Source organism: Phyllobates terribilis, unplaced genomic scaffold, assembly GCF_046119375.1.
Source record: "Phyllobates terribilis strain yellow unplaced genomic scaffold, ASM4611937v1 Scaffold_1__5_contigs__length_1240528914, whole genome shotgun sequence".
NCBI classification, from domain to species: Eukaryota; Metazoa; Chordata; class Amphibia; order Anura; family Dendrobatidae; genus Phyllobates; species Phyllobates terribilis.
The window spans coordinates 865,168,203-865,185,952 of record NW_027362761.1 but is presented as its reverse complement, the minus strand read 5'-3'; the positions used below and the strand labels follow the sequence as shown (position 1 = coordinate 865,185,952).

The window sequence follows — 17,750 nt, the reverse complement described above, 5'->3', positions numbered from 1 at the left end:
CTGGTATTGCTGTAATCACACTGACCCGAAGAATAAATCCATCTAATCACTTATAGGACCGGCATGAAAAAAATTAAATAAAATCAATTCTTGTCCTGCTGTTTTGTTCATTCTGCCTCCCAAAGATCACTGTATGGCTCGGCTCACATTTATCCTGTGCTCTACAGTGGGTTTCCATGTAAATCTCTGGAATACGTTATTCAGGCAGAACCCCTGGTGGAAGATTCCCTATAATAAGGCAGATGGAGGCACTGTGGATGCTGTCTGGCCTGTGATCCAGCAGCGTCCGTCTTTTTAAGTGTGTGTACGCGGTTGACCAGTTTTGTGTAAGTCTGAAAAGGACGACGCTGACAGAGGCCAGACAGAGTCCATAGTAACTCTGCTGCATCATTATAGTGAATGGGTCCCTCGGGGATTTCATCTGAATCGCGTCACTCGGAGATTTAGATGGAAACCCTGATATAAGTGCTAAGTGTAGAACACAGGATAAATGTGATCCCAAATGTTATGTAAAGTGTTTCCAGTAAAAGCTTCACATAAAAAGCCGTCACTCAGGTCCGTCATCTGTTATCAGAATATAGGGGCTTACACATTACTGGTAGCACAAAGGATCTGAAAAAGCGCCATTGCTATGGTTATACCCCCCTCTCCTCCCCAAAGTGAAATCCAGCAAAATCTGCTTTCCCAAATCCAAATGTCCCCCCTCCCTTCTGAGCCCCATTGTGCCTAAACCACAGTTAGCGTCCACATCTTTGCATTTCCATAGCTATGAAAGCCCGCCTAATTTATGGGTGCATGTCTCCAGAAGCATGAGCTCGGCAGAACTGGTCACTACAATGTACGAGCACTGTGAAGTATGGGCCCTATTCTGGCAGATTTGTGGGTTTTTTTTTTTTCTTGTCCCCTTTCCCTTCCTCGGCAACATCCGCTACTGCTTGTTTCTGGAAAACACCCATGGAGTCAAAATCATCACTGCTCCTGTGAATAAATTCCCAGATGGGTGTAATTTACAGAATGGGGTCACTTGTGGGGGAGTTTTGCTGCTCTGGCACTTAAGGGCTCTGTATATGAAGTCTGCATACTATTCTATGATTTGTTCTCTTGAGACAAATAGCGCTCCGTCCCTCCCGGGTCTCGCCGTGTGGCCAAGCAGTACTGTACAGCCTCATATGGGATATTGCCACATTCAGCAGAAATTGTGTGACACATTTTGGCATCATTTTTATCCATTTTCCAGTGTGAAAATGTAAAATCTGGGGCTAAAACTATTTTACCACAATAAAAAATAAACTTATTTACTCGGTCGCCTGATTGGGGGACACAGGACCATGGGTGTTATGCTGCTGTCCACTAGGAGGCGACACTATGCTTAATCTGAAAAAGATTAACGGTGGCTCCTCCTCTGCAGTATACACCCCTGGACGGAGTCAGCCATCTTCAGTTTTTGCTTAGTGTTTCAAGGAGGCACACCTAAAGATTTTTACTCCATTTTTTTTTTTTCCGACGGAATTACAGATGAAGATAAGTGGGTCTCCTGCGAGACTCCAGGCATGGATCCTTCCTCGGCCCCCTTTTATGGGGTGCACAGTTTAAGTCGAGACGTCTCCTTACCATGACGCTCCTTCCCCAGCCCCTCGGGTGCTGGTCCGAAGTAGAGACCCCCCTCCTTCCCAAATTCCTTTTGGTCTCTGGGTTGAGGTCGAGGCGAGGGTAACAGCCCCCTGATGGTGACAGCAGCACCCTCCCTAATCCCCCTCGGAGGGGTATTAGGTTGAGACGCCTCAGGTAGGGCCTGTGCAGGCAGCAGTCTGCAGCTCCTAGTAGCTGACGCTCTTAACCGAGTTTCAGGAATCCCAGCCTTGCTGCAGACTCCTGTTGGGGCCAGGGGACAGTGCAGGCAGACAAGGCATGCAGAGATACAGGCCTTCCCAGCCCTGTCTCTCTGCTGGCACCTCAAGGTGCCTCAAGGGGACCCTTTAAGGGCCCCCCCTTAATCTGATACCCCCCACCGCCATCTCTGCCGTTAAAACCGGGGGGGGGGAGGGGGGTACGGTTCAGATCAGGCACACACACACACACACACACACACACACACACACACACACACACACACACACACACACACACACACACACACACACACACACACACACACACACACACACACCCCGGACTACCGCGCCGGCCTGGAGCCCTTTTGGGCATCGGCTATAAATTTACACAGCGGCTCCGGCCTAGCCGAAGCCGCCGCCCATTCTCCGGCCCCCTGGATGACGAATGACACTCTACAGTGTCATAGAAGGGGCGGAGACTAACTGAAAGGGCGCGTTTTTCAGCATACTGCCACCCTTTTCAGCTCTCCGCTCACCTTCTTCTCCACACTCTGGTGGCCATTATCTGCTGAAGGATCATTGACCCTGCAGTTACCGGTCGGCAGCCAGTCTCCGGGGGGGCACAGGATTGTGGATCTACGGCGCTGGACTTAAGAGGCACACTGGTGGGGTAAGATCACAGCTGGAGTCTCTCACTCGGCTGTGAATCCTATAAGCTTCTCTGCATAGCTGGCCCCCTCTGCATAGCCACCCCTGTATACTACGCCGGGCTCAAGGTCCAAGAGAACCAGGCAGGACTGCTATTATGCACTCTGTACAGCCTGCAGTAATACTCTCCCTAGTGGCAGCACGTATCCACATTGCCAGGACTGCATGCAGACTGCTGCGCCAGAGCCCCATGAAGCCCTTGCCAATACTTCAGTGCCTAATACCACACCGGAATGGGTCCACTCAGATGTCGCAATCTATGACGCAGTCTATAGATAAGCTCACATCCACATTGCTTCAGGCTCTGCAGAGTCATGCCTTGGCTATGATCACTACTCGGCAAAGGGAGAGTTCCACTCGGGGACATCATGGCACGGGCACATCCACGTCTAGATCAGGACACAAGCGGACGCACAGGTCACGTTCATCTGCGTCATCCCATACCACACGGTCGTCCCCTTCCAGTGAGAGACACCGTACTCCCAGCTCATCTAGACCGTCCTCTGACAGGGACAGACAATGTAGATCCCCACAGCCATCCCTGACCAGAGAAGGCCTTAGCTCCGGTTCTCCCAGCAGGAGACGCCTTAGTGATACACAGGATTCGGAAGACATCTGTGATTCCGACTCAGACAAGGAAATCGAAGGGTCGCTAATCCGTATCCCCCCTGGCAATACAGTGCTAGTTGATGATCTAATCTCATCCATCCATCGGGTGCTGGACATTTCCGATCCACCCCTGGAGACACCAGGACATAAGATTTCCTTTGAAGGAGTCCTGAAACCGCCTAAGGTCTTCTTTGACCACCCAGAGTTTAAAGCGATCCTTAAAAAGCAGTTCTCACAACCTGAGAAAAAGTTTACTAATCGCAAATGTCTGGAAGCGCGGTACCCCTTTCCACAGGAGGTCACCAAACAGTGGACAGATCCACCTGAAGTGGATCCCCCAGTCTCCAGACTAGCAGCACAGACACTCCTTTCACTGCCAGATAGCTCAACCCTCAAGGACACAGCAGACCGGCAGGTGGAACGCATGGCTCGTTCAATTTTCGAGGCCGCAGGGGCCTCCCTGGCTCCCGCGTTCGCCTTAGTTTGGGCTGCCAAGGCCATCTTGGCCTGGGCCCAAAAATTTACAAACTGGCCTCCAAACATCTACCCCTGAACTGTCGGACCAAGCGGCCCAAATAGCAGTTGTAGCAGATTACATGCTCCATGCAGCTCTGGATTCTCCAAGGGGTGCAGCGGGGATAGCATCAAACGTCATCACGATTCGGCGTATCCTCTGGCTGCGGGAATGGAAAGCAGATGCAGCCTCAAAGAAGTCCCTCACGCACCTCCCATAGCTCAGTGGTCGGTTTTTCGGTGAACAGTTGGACACAATGCTATCCAACGCCATTGGGGGTAAGAGTACCTCTCTCCCCCAACTGAAGCCCAAACATACTTACAAAAAGCGCAATCAAGCACGATTCCGATCCTTTCTGAACTCTTCCGGCTGGTCCGTCTCGCGACTAGCACAAAATAACAACCGCGCTCCACACAGGGACAACTCGAGGTCGACGCAAAAGTCGGACAAGACCTGGCAATCAAGGGCAGGCCAGTCAAAATTTAAAGGAGGAAAATCTCGCATTTCCTCCTCATCTTGACTCACGAACTCCGGAAGACACCCCACCTGTAGGAGGCCGTCTTAAGCTCTTTCACCAAGTCTGGCTGCCTATTACAGAAGATAGGTTGGTCAGGGAACTAGTGTCTTCAGGATACAAGATGGAGTTCACTTCCAACCCACCAAACAGATTCTTTCTGTCTGTTCCCTCAAAACCGCCAGCCAAGGCTCTTGCCTTCCACCACGCGGTCTCCTTGCTTGTTCAAGCAGGAGTCATAGTACCAGTCCCCATGTCCGAGCGCTTCCAAGGGTTCTACTCACATTTATTCGTAGTCCCCAAAAAAGGAGGCAGCGTACGGCCCATACTGGACCTAAAACAGCTCAACAAATATGTACGGGTACGTCATTTTCGCATGGAGTCCCTTCGGTCCTTCATTGCGTCCATGGAGAAAGGAGAATTTCTCGCCTCCATAGACATTCAAGACGCATACCTACATATACCAATTGCCCCCGCCCACCAGAGATTTCTCAGGTTCGCAGTCGACCAGGACCACTACCAGTTCGTGGCTCTCCCGTTCGGACTCGCCACGGCTCCCAGAGTGTTTACCAAAGTCATGGCAGCCACCATGGACGTCCTGCACTCCAGAGGCATAATAGTTGTTCCATATCTGGATGATCTCCTCATCAAGGCTTCCACCTTCAAGGACTGCGAGCTCAGCATCACAATCGACATTCTGAGTCGCCTGGGCTGGTTAGTCAACTTAAAGTCATCACCAACCCCGAGTCAGTCTCTGACCTTCTTGGGAATGTTATTCAACACCCTCAAGGGTCTAGTACTCCTTCCGAAGGACAAGGCACTGCCTCTCCATATAGGAGTCCGCACCCTACTACTCAAACCCCCCTCGGTCTCTCCGGTTTGCCATGAGAGTCCTTGGCAGGATGGTGGCGGCAATAGAAGCGGTCCCATTTGCCCAGCTTCACCTCAGACCTCTCCAACTAGCCATCCTCAAGTCATAGGACAGGAATCCTTTTTCTCTCGACAGGGAGTTTCAGTTGACGTCGTCAACCAGGAGGTCCTTGCACTGGTGGCTCAAGCCAACCTCACTAACAAAGGGGAAATCCTTTCTCACGGGTCAATGGAAAGTTCTGACCACCGACGCGAGCCTGACGGGTTGGGGTGCGGTACACCTACACCACAGAGCACAGAGCAAGTGGTCCCCAGCGGAAGCGACCATGCCCATCAACATCTTGGAAATTCGTGCCATCCTCCTGGCATTGAGAGCCTTCCATCACTTACTAGCAGCCTCTCACATCAGAGTACAGTCGGACAATGCCACGACTGTGGCATATGTAAATCACCAAGGGGGGACCCGCAGTGCCCAGGCGATGCGAGAAGTGACACACATTCTCCACTGGGCGGAAGACACAGGTTCGGTTCTCTCTGCGGTCCACATTCCGGGTGTGGACAACTGGGAAGCAGACTTCCTCAGCCGGCAAGGAATGGACTCGGGAGAGTGGTCTCTCCATCCCGAAGTTTTTCGCCAGATCTGCCATCGCTGGGGGACTCCGGACGTGGACCTAATGGCATCCCACTTCAATGCCAAGGTCTCCAACTTCATGGCCAGAACACACGACCCGCGGTCGCTGGGAGCAGACGCCCTGGTTCAGTACTGGACCCAGTTCCAGCTCCTGTACATTTTTCCACCTCTTCACCTGATATCCAGAGTGGTGAGGGAGTTCCAACCATCCTCATCACACCAGACTGGCCCAGACGTACAGTACAGACCTAACCTTTGGACACACCTTCTCATTTCAAGATTTTTCTGTATTTTCATGACTATGAAAATTGTGCATTCACACTGAAGGCATCAAAACTATGAATTAACACATGTGGAATTATATACTTAACAAAAAAGTGTGAAACAACTGAAAATATGTCTTATATTCTAGGTTCTTCAAAGTAGCCACCTTTTGCTTTGATGACTGCTTTGCACACTCTTGGCATTCTCTTGATGAGCTTCAAGAGGTAGTCACCTGATATGGTCTTCCAAAAATCTTGAAGGACATCCCAGAGATGTTTAGCAGTTGTTGTCCCTTTTGCCTTCACTCTGCGGTCCAGCTCACCCCAAACCATCTCGATTGGGTTCAGGTCTGGTGACTGTGGAGGCCAGGTCATCTGGCATAGCACCCCATCACTCTCCTTCTTGGTCAAATAGCCCTTACACAGCCTGGAGGTGTGTTTGGGGTCATTGTCCTGTTGAAAAAGAAATGATGGTCCAACTAAAGGCAAACCAGATGGAATGGCATGCCGCTGCAAGATGCTGTGGTAGCCACACTGATTCAGTATGCCTTCAATTTTGAATAAATCCCCAACAGTGTCACCAGCAAAGCACCCCCACACAATCACACCTCTTGCTTCATGGTGGGAACCAGGCATGTAGAATACATCCGTTCACCTTTTCTGCGTCACACAAAGACACGGTGGTTGCAACCAAAGACCTCAAATTTGGACTCCTCAGACCAAAGCACAGATTTCCACTGGTCTAATGTCCATTCCTTGTGTTCTTTAGCCCAAACAAGTCTCTTCTGCTTGTTGCCTGTCCTTAGCAGTGGTTTCCTAGCAGCTATTTTACCATGAAGGCCTGCTGCACAAAGTCTCCTCTTAACAGTTGTTGAAGAGACGTGTCTGCTGCTAGAACTCTGTGTGGCATTGACCTGGTCTCTAATCTGAGCTGCTGTTAACCTGCGATTTCTGAGGCTGGTGACTCCGATAAACTTATCCTCAGAAGCAGAGGTGACTCTTGGTCTTCCTTTCCTGGGGCGGTCCTCATGTGAGCCAGTTTCTTTGTAGCGCTTGATGGTTTTTGCAACTGCACTTGGGAACAATTTCAAAGTTTGCCCAATTTTTCGGACTGACTGACCTTCATTTCTTAAAGTAATGATGGTCACTCATTTTTCTTTACTTAGCTGCTTTTTTCTTGCCATAATACAAATTCTAACAGTCTATTCAGTAGGACTATCAGCTGTGTATCCACCAGACTTCTGCACAACACAGCTGATGGTCTCAACCCCATTTATAAGGCAAGAAATCCCACTTATTAAACCTGACAGGGCACACCTGTGAAGTGAAAACCATTTCCGGTGACTACCTCTTGAAGCTCATCAAGAGAATGCCAAGAGTGTGCAAAGCAGTCATCAAAGCAAAAGGTGGCTACTTTGAAGAACCTAGAATATAAGACATATTTTCAGTTGTTTCACACTTTTTTGTTAAGTATATAATTCCACATGTGTTAATTCATAGTTTTGATGCCTTCAGTGTGAATGTACAATTTTCATAGTCATGAAATACAGAAAAATCTTTAAATGAGAAGGTGTGTCCAAACTTTTGGTCTGTACTGTACGTGATACGCCGACATCGTGCAGCTCACAGCAGACATCCCCTGGCGTCTCCCCGACCGCCCGGATCTTCTGTCACAAGGCCCGTTCTACCACCAGAACTCAGGGGGCCCTCAATTTGACGGCATGGTCATTGAGACCTGGGTTTTAACCCAGTCAGGGTTCTCGCCTGACGTCATCACAACCATGATCAGAGCACGAAAGCCAACCTCTGCAAAGATTTATTACCGTACCTGGAAATCTTTCTTTACCTGGTGCGAATCTCGTGGCCAGACCCCATTCCCTTATTCCCTCCCCAGGGTACTTGGGTTTCTCCAATCGGGTCTGGAGGCCAAACTGTCTCTGGCCTCCCTTAAGAGCAAGGTATCAGCTCTCTCAGTGCTTTTTCAGACGCGCATTGCTAACAAGCTGCAAGTAAGGACATTTCTTCAGGGGGTTTCCCGATTGGTTCCCCCCTACAGACGACCACTAGAAACGTGGAATCTCAACCTGGTGCTGACAGCATTGCAGGAAACACCTTTTGAACCCCTTAGGGAAGTCCCACTCCGCCTTCTATCCCAGAAAGTGGTTTTCCTAGTGGCAATCACCTTGCTACGCAGGGTGTCTGAACTCACAGCACTCTCCTGCAGACGACCCTTCCTGGCTTTTTACCAGGACAAGGTAGTTATCCGTACGGTTCCATCCTTCCTTCCGAAGGTTGTGTCCAACTTCCACCTCAATGAGGAAATTTCACTTCCATCCTTCTGTCCGTCCCCGGTTCATAGTGGAGAAGGCTCTGCATACGCTTGACCTTGTCAGGGCATTGCGTATCTACAGTGATGGCCAAAAGTATTGGCACCCCTGCAATTCTGTCAGATAATACTCAGTTTCTTCCTGGAAATGATTGCAATCACAAATTCTTTGGTAGTATTATCTTCATTTAATTTGTCTTCAAAAAAAAAACACAAAAAGAATTGTCCTAAAGCCAAATTGGATATAATTCCACACCAAACCTAAAAAAGGGGGTGGACAAAAGTATTGGCATTGTTTGAAAAATCATGTGATGCTTCTCTAATTCGTGTAATTAACAGCACCTGTAACTTACCTGTGGCACCTAACAGGTGTTGGCAATAACTAAATCACACTTGCAGGCAGTTAACAGGGATTAAAGTTGACTCAACCTCTGTCCTGTGTCCTTGTGTGTACCACATGGAGAAAAGAAAGAAGACCAAAGAACTGTCTGAGGACTTGAGAAACCAAATTGTGAGGAAGCATGAGCAATCTCAAGGCTACAAGTCCATATCCAAAGACCTGAATGTTCTTGTGTCTTCCGTGCACAGTGTCATCAAGAACTTTAAAGCCCATGGCACTGTGGCTAACCTCCCTAGATGTGGACGGAAAAGAAAAATTGACGAGAGATTTCAACGCAAGATTGTGCGGATGGTGAATAAAGAACCTCGACTAACATCCAAACAAGTTCAAGCTGCCCTGCAGTCCGAGGGTACAACAGTGTCAACCTGTACTATCCGTCGGCGTCTTAATGAAAAGGGACTGTATGATAGGATACCCAGGAAGACCCCACTTCTTACCCCGAGACATAAAAAAGCAAGGCTTCACAATATTCGTCCATTGCTTCCCACCCAGGGACTGCTTTGGGACTTCCCATGGTCCTGTGTCCCCCAATGAGGCGACAGAGTAAAGGAGATTTTTGTGTACTCACCGTAAAATCTCTTTCTCTTAGCCTCTAATTGGGAGACACAGCTCCCACCCTGTTGCCCGTTCCGGGCCGTTATGTTGAGTTCTCATATTGTTTTTTTCTTGAGCTCGTACATAGTTGCCTTCTTATATGCATGGTTATGTTATCCATGTTACGTTCCTCCTACTGCTTTTGCACTAAACTGAAGATGACTGACGCCGTCCTGGGGTGTATACTGCAGAGGAGGAGCCACGGTTAATCTTTTTCAGATTAAGCATAGTGTCGCCTCCTAGTGGACAGCAGCATAACACCCATGGTCCTGTGTCCCCCAATTAGAGGCTAAGAAAAAGAGATTTTACGGTGAGTACACAAAAATCTCCTTTTTTCTTCACTGCCCAATGTTATAAAATTGTGACCCACCTGTGGTGTCAATATGATCACTGCACCCTTAGATGAATTAATTGAGAGGTGTAGTTTGTAAAATAGCTGTTCTGGCACCTCAGGGGCTCTGCCAATGTGACATGGCACTGCAAACCACAACCGTAAAATCTGCATTACATTATGGCTTTCCTTCCTTTCTGAGCTTTGCACTGGGCCTGAGAAGTCGTTCCCAATTACATGGAGGGTATTGGCGCACTCAGGGAAAAAATGGACCTCCCAGTTAGCTTTACAATTTCTCCTATTAGATTAATTTGTTGGAAAAATTGCTGAGCGACTTTTAACCCTTCTAATTTCATAACAAAAAAAGTTTAAAAATTCTGCTGATGTAAAGTAGACGTGGTAAATGTTATTTATTAACTATTTTGTGTGACATGTCTCTCTGGTTTGAAAATTGGGAACTTTTTTTTTCTTTTTTCTTGTCAAATTTTTGAGCTCTTCATAAAACTATGCAAATCATATCGACCTAAATTTACCCCTAAGATGAAGTACAATATGTCACGAAAAAACAATCTCAGAATCAGTGGGATCCATTGAAGCGTTCCAGAGTAATTACCTCATAAAGTTACAACGGTCAGAATTGTTAAAATTTGGCCTCATCAGGAAGGTGAAAAATGGCTTGGGAGGGAGGTGAAAAAAAAAAAAAAAAAAAAAAAAAAACCTTTTCAGCCTGATATTCGGTTCTCGGTGCCTCTTCACTCCAGGCTCTAGCTTACCAGCTCTGAGGCCTCGGAGTGTCGCTGTGCGCCATACAGTCACCCGTTAGGACATTACGATGTCCTTCGCCCTAGTGATGACATACATGGCACGCGTGCGCAGTGACTTCTAAGGCCTTGTCAAACCATGGACTGATTTGAAGAGCATATAGGGGGGAGAGTAAAAAAGGAGCTGAGGTCCAGATAGCGGGACAAACGAGTGTGAAGTGAGTGGAGTTTATTATGATTGTGATGATACCCCAGAGCAGAGGTGGCCAACTAATTTTCCCAAGGGACCACATCCGAGACTGAGGCTGGGGTCACATATGCATGCAAGAAATTGGTCCGATTTTTCATCCAAGAAGGTGGGATTTTTTTTTTCTCACTTGTCATCCGTGTGCAGTCTGTAGGCAATTTGTTTTTTGTTTTGTTATTAATCCGTTACAGGACTATTTACAGTTTCCTATGCTACAGAATTGTAGTGAATGCTGTGTTTTACGGTGGTGTGAGTGTCCATCGGGAGAAGGCGGCCGCATGATGCAGCCCGTGGGCCACTGTTTGCAGCCCATAGTGCAACAGCTTGAGGGCCGGCTGTGGCCAGTGGGCTGCACTTTGCCCAGGTCTGCCCCTAGCATAATAAGCAGAGAATAACTTTCCTGCAAACCTAATTTCCCTGTAAAATTCTCGCACTTACACCAGTTCAGATGAGCAGATGTGATATGTGGTGTGGTTTTGTTCATTTCTTTTTTTAAACAAATTGTTTCTCTAATAGATTGTTGAAAGCCGTGAGAGAAATGACCCAGAGAGTTCTGAAAACTGTGAGGGAGCGATTATGGTGTCTCATCTGGTAAGTAATGTATTTAGCGACCAGATTTTTTCCCCAAAAACACTTTGATGGCCTATCCGCAAGTCTGGTGACAAATGTTTGACCCCCAAATAGTTCCCTTCTTATTGAGTTGGGTTCTGTTCTCTTATCACCCTTTTAATTTCTTCAGAATCTCGTTGATTTGGCTGGCAGTGAACGGGCAAGCCAGACTGGGGCAGAAGGCGTGAGGCTTAAAGAAGGCTGCAATATCAACCGCAGCTTGTTTATCCTTGGACAAGTCATTAAAAAACTTAGTGATGGCCAGGTTGGGTAAGTCCCTATTGACTTTTTTTTTAAAGTAGACTATAGTGAAATCAGTGTTTACTCTGTCGCCACATTGGGGGACACAGGACTATGGGTGTTATGCTGCTGTCCACTAGGAGGTGACACTATGCTGAATCTGAAAAAGATTAACGGTGGCTCCTCCTCTGCAGTATACACCCCTGGACGGCGTCAGCCATCTTCAGTTTTTGCTTAGTGTCGCAAGGAGGCACACCTAAAGATTTTTACTCCATTTTTTTCTGATTATTTTTTTTTCCGACGGAATTACAGATGAAGATAAGTGGGTCTCCGGCGAGACTCCCGGCATGGATCCTTCCTCGGCCCCCTTCTAGGGGTGCACAGTTTAAGTCGAGACGTCTCCTTACCATGTCGCTCCTTCCCCAACCCCTCGGGTGTTGGTTCGAAGTCGAGACCCCCCCTCCTTCCCCAATTCCTTTTTGTCTCTAGGTTGAGGTTGAGGCGAGGATTACAGCCCCCTGATGGTGACAGCAGCACCCTCCCTAATCCCCCTCTGGGGGGTATTGGGTTGAGACACCTCAGGTAGGGCCTGTGCAGGCAGCAATATACAGCTCCTAGTAGCTGGCACTCTGCACCACCTTTCAGGAATCACAGCCCTGCTGCAGACTCCTGTTGGGGCCAGGGGACAGTGCAGGCAGATAAGGCATACAGAGACACAGGCCTTCCCAGCTCTGTCTCTCTGCTGGCACCAGCGCTATGGTGCCTCAGGGTGACCCTTTAAGGCCCCCCCCCCTTAAGCTGATACCACCACCGCCTTCCCTGCCGTTAAAACCAGGGGGGGGGGGGGGGGGTCCGGTTCAGATCCGGCACCGCCCCCGGACTACAGCGCCGACCTGGAGCCCTTTTGGGCATATGTTATAAATTTACACCGAAGCCGCCGCCCATTCTCCGCCCCCCGGATGACCAATATGACACTACACAGTGTCATAGATGGGGCGGAGACGAACTGAAAGGGCGCGTTTTCCAGCATACTGCCGCCCTTTTCAGCGCTCCGCCCACCTTCTCTGCACTCCGGTGGCCATTATTTGCTGAAGGATCGTTAACCCTTCAGTTACCGGTCGGCAGCTAGTCTCCGGTGGGGCACAGGATCGTGGATCTAAACGGCGCTGGACTTACGAGCCACACTGGTGGGGTAAGATCACAGCTGGAGTCTCACTCTGCTGTGAATTCTATCAGCTTCTCTGCATTGCTGGCCCCCTCTGCATAGCCACCCCTGTATACTACCCCGGGCTCAAAGTCCAAGAGAACCAGGCAGGATTGCTATTATGCACTCTGTACAGCCTGCAGTAATACTCTCCCTAGTGCCAGCACGTATCCACATTGCCAGGACTGCATGCAGACTGCTGCGCCAGAGCCCCATGAAGCACTTGCCAATACTTCAGTGCCTAATACCACACCGGAATGGGTCACTCAGATGTCGCAATCTGACGCAGTCTATAGATAACCTCACATCCACATTGCTTCAGGCTCTGCAGAGTCATGCCTCGGCTATGAACACTACTCAGCAAAGGGAGAGTTCCACTCGGGGACATGATGGCACGGGCACATCCACGTCTAGATCAGGATGCAAGCCGACCCACAGGTCACGTTCATCTGCGTCATCCCATACCACACGGTCGTCCCCTTCCAGTGAGAGACACCGTACTCCCAGCTCATCTAGACCGTCCCCTGACAGAGACAGACCATGTAGATCCCAACAGCCATCCCTGACCAGAGAAGGCCTCCGCGCCGGTTCTCCCAGCAGGAGACGCCTTAGTGATGCAAAGGATTTGGAAGACATCTGTGATTCCGACTCAGACAAGGAAACCGAAGGGTCCTTAATCCCTATTCCCCCTGGCAATACAGTGCTAATTGATGATCTTATCTCATCCATCCATCGGGTGCTGGACATCTCCGATCCACCCCTGGAGACACCAGGACATAAGGTTTCCTTTGAAGGAGTCCTGAAACCGCCTAAGGTCTTCTTTGACCACCCAGAGTTTAATGCGATCCTTAAAAAGCAGTTCTCACAACCTGAGAAAAAGTTTACTAATCGCAAATATCTGGAGGCGCGGTACCCCTTTCCACAGGAGGTCACCAAACAGTGGACAGATCCACCTGAAGTGGATCCCACAGTCTCCAGACTAGCAGCACAGACACTCCTTTCACTGCCAGATAGCTCAACCCTCAGGTACACAGCAGACCGGCAGGTGGAACGCATGGCTCGTTCAAATTTCGAGGCCTCCGTTTGGGCTGCCAAGACAATTTTGGCCTGGGCCCAAAATTTACAAACTGGCCTACAAGCATCTACCCCTGAACTGTCGGACCAAGCGGCCCAAATAGCAGTTGTGGCAGATTACATGCTCCATGCAGCTCTGGACTCTGCAAGGGGTGCACCCGGGATATTCTCAAACGCCATCACAATTCGGCGTATCCTCTGGCTGCGGGAATGGAAAGCAGATGCATCTTCAAAGAAGTCCCTCACACACCTCCCATACCTCAGTGGTCGGCTTTTCGGTGAACAGTTGGACACAATGATATCAAATGCCCCAACTGAAGCCCAAACACAGTTACAAAAAGCGCAATCAAGCACGATTCCGATCCTTTCGGAACTCTTACGGCTGGTCCGTCTTGCGACCAGCACAGAATAACAACCGTGCTCCACGCAGGGACAACTCGAGGTCGACGCAAAAGTCGGACAACACCCGGCAATCAAGGGCAGGCCAGTCAAAATTTAAAGGAGGAAAATCTCGCATTTCCTCCTCATCATGACTCGCGAACTCCGGAAGCCACCCCACCTGTAGGCGGCCGTCTTTTGCTCTTTCACCAAGTTTGGCTGCCTATTACAGAGGACAGTTGGGTCAGGGAATTAGTGTCTTCAGGATACAAGATTCTTTCTGTCTGTTCCCGCAAAACCGCCAGCCAAGGCTCTTGCCTACCACCACGCGGTCTCTTCGCTTCTTCAAGCAGGAGTCCTAGTATCGGTCCACACGGCCGAGCGCTTCCAAAGGTTCTACTCCAATTTATTCGTAGTCCCCACAAAAGGAGGCAGCCTACTGCCCATATTGGACCTAAAACAGCTCAACAAATATGTACAGGTACGTCATTTTCACATGGAGTCCCTTCGGTCCATCAATGCGTCCATGGAGAAGGGAGAATTCCTCGCCTCCATAGACATTCAAGACGCATACCTACATATACCAATTGTGCCAGCTCATCAGAGATTTCTCAGGTTCGCAATCGACCTGGAACACTACCAATTCGTGGCTCTCCTGTTCGGACTCGTCACGGCTCCTAGAGTGTTTACCAAAGTCATGGCAGTCACCATGAGTCGTTTGGGCTGGTTAGTCAACTTAAAAAAGTCATCACCAACCCCGAGTCAGTCTCTGACCTACTTGGGAATGTTATTCAACACCCTCAAGGGTCTAGTACTCCTTCCCAAGGACAAAGCACTGCCTCTCCGTATAGGAGTCCGCACCCTACTACTCAAACCCCCTAGGTCTCTCCGGTTTGCCATGAGTCCTTGGCAGGATGGTGGCGGCAATAGAAGCGGTCCCTTTTGCCCAGCTTCACCTCAGACCTCTCCAACTAGCCATCTTCAAGTCATGGGACAGGAATCCTTTTTCTCTCGACAGGGAGTTTCAATTGACTTCGTCAACCAGGAGGTCCCTGCACTGGTGGCTCAAGCCAACCTCACTAACAAAGGGGAAATCCTTTCTCACGGGTCAATGGAAAGTTCTGACCACCGACGCGAGCCTGACGGGTTGGGGTGCTGTACCCCTACACCACGGAGCACAGGGCAAGTGGTCCCCAACAGAAGCGACCATGCCCATCAACATCTTGGAAATTCGTGCCATTCTCCTGGCGTTGAGAGCCTTCCATCACTTACTGGCAGCCTCTCACATCAGAGTACATTCGGACAATGCCACGACTGTGGCATATGTAAATCACCAAGGGGGGACCCGCAGTGCCCAGGCGATGCGAGAAGTGACACACATTCTCCACTGGGCGGAAGACACAGGTTCGGTTCTCTCTGCGGTCCACATTCCGGGTGTGAACAACTGGGAAGCAGACTTCCTCAGCCGGCAAGGAATGGACTCGGGAGAGTGGTCTCTCCATCCCGAAGTTTTTCACCAGATCTGCCGTCGCTGGGGGACTCCGTACGTGGCCCTAATGGCATCTCACTTCAATGCCAAAGTCTCCAAGTTCATTCCCAGAACAAAGGCCCCCCTTTCGCTGAGAGCGGACGCATTGGTTCAGAACTGGACTCAGTTCCTGCTCCTGTACATCTTTCCACCTCTTCACCTCATATCCAGAGTGGTGAGAAAGATCAAGCAAGAGGGAGTTCCAACCATCCTCATCGCACCAGACTGGCCCAGACGTACGTGGTACGCCCACATCGTGCAGCTTACAGCAGACGTCCCCTGGCGTCTCCCTGACCGCCCGGATCTTCTGTCACAAGGCCCGTTCTACCACCAGAACTCAGGGGCCCTCAATTTGACGGCATGGCCATTGAGACCTGGGTTTTAACCCAGTCAGGGTTCTCGCCTGATGTCATCGCAACCATGATCAGAGCACGAAAGCCACAGTCTGCAAATATTTATTACCGTACCTGGAAAGCTTTCTTTACCTGGTGCTATTCTCGTGACCAGACCCCATTCCCTTGGGTACTTGGGTTTCTCCAATCGGGTCTGGAGGCCAAACTGTCTCTGGGCTCTCTTAAGAGCCAGATGTCAGCTCTCTCTGTGCTTTTTCAAATTTCACTGCCATCCCTCTGTCTGGCCCCGGTTCATAGAGTGGAAAAGGCTCTGCATACGCTTCACCTTGTCAGGGCATTACGTATCTGTGTCTAGGACTGCGCCCTTCCGGAAGTCTTATTCTCTTTTCCTTCTTCTGGAAGGCGGCCGCAAGGGTCTACCAGCTTCCAAAGCTACCCTTGCCAGGTGGATCAATTCCACCATACAAGAGGCCTACCGCCTCAAAAATTCACCTCTTCCAGCAGGTATTATGGCACACTCTACATGTGTGGTAGGGGCCTCCTGGGCTATTCGGCGCAACAAGTGTGTAAGGCAGCCACCTGGACTAGCCTACACACGTTTACCAAGCACTACAGGGTTCATACCCAATCCTCGGCAGATGCGAGCCTGGGTAGATGTATCCTGCAGGCGGCAGTACCCCAATTATAGGGGCCTGTCTACACAATATTCGTCCATTGCTTCCCATGGTCCTTTGTCCCCCAATGAGGCGACATAGTAAAGGAGATTTTTGTGTACTCGCCGTAAAATCTCTTTCTTTTAGCCTTTAATTGGGGGACACAGCTCCCACCCTGTTGCCCGTCTCGGGCCGTTGTTACGTTGAGTTCTCATATTGGTGTTTTTTCTTGAGCTCGTACATAGTTGCCTTCTTATAGGCATGGTTATGTTATCCATGTTACGTTCCTCCTACTGCTTTTGCACAAAACTGAAGATGGCTGACGCCGTCCAGGGGTGTATACTGCAGAGGAGGAGCCACCGTTAATCTTTTTCAGATTAAGCATAGTGTCGCCTCCTAGTGGACAGCAGCATAACACCCATGGTCCTGTGTCCCCCAATTAGAGGCTAAGAGAGAGATTTTTTACGGTGAGTACACAAAAATCTCCTTTTTTGGGTTGTTTTTTTTGTTTGTTTTTTCGGATTTTGTGATTCATTAGTTACATAAAAAAAAAAATATTTTTCTTTTGCCAACAGTGAATTCATTAATTATAGAGACAGCAAGCTAACAAGAATACTTCAGAATTCATTAGGTGGAAATACAAAGACTGTAATCATTTGTACCATCACACCCATTTCTTTGGATGAGACCCTGAGTACTTTGCAGGTAAGTGATAGTAATTTCTTCTATATATACATTGCTGACCAAAAGTTTGGACACACCTTCTCATTTAAAGATTTTTCTGTATTTTCATGACTATGAAAATTGTACATTCACACTGAAGGCATCAAAACTTTGAATTAACACATGTGGAATTATATATTTAACAAAAAAGTGTGAAACAGCTGAAAATATGTCTTATATTCTAGGTTCTTCAAAGTAACCAGCTTTTGCTTTGATGACTGCTTTGCACACTCTTGGCATTCTCTTGATGAACTTCAAGTGGTAGTCACCGGAAATGGTCTTCCAACAATCTTGAAGGCGTTCCCAGAGATGCTTAGCACTTGTTGGCCGTTTTGCCTTCACTCTGCGGTCCAGCTCACCCCAAACCATCTTGATTGGGTTCAGGTCT

At 49.1% G+C, this 17,750-nt stretch overlaps 1 protein-coding gene across 1 annotated transcript in view; it reads left to right on the top strand.

Moving 5' to 3' along the window:
• The window catches only part of LOC141153931 (uncharacterized), a 64,851-nt gene that overhangs the window by 9,257 nt on the left and 37,844 nt on the right, over positions 1–17,750 (top strand). The window contains exons 8-10 of the mRNA XM_073639228.1: positions 11,117–11,191; positions 11,340–11,479; positions 17,215–17,344. Coding sequence (XP_073495329.1) covers positions 11,117–11,191; positions 11,340–11,479; positions 17,215–17,344 — 345 coding nt within the window. The remainder of the gene's footprint in view (positions 1–11,116; positions 11,192–11,339; positions 11,480–17,214; positions 17,345–17,750) is intronic.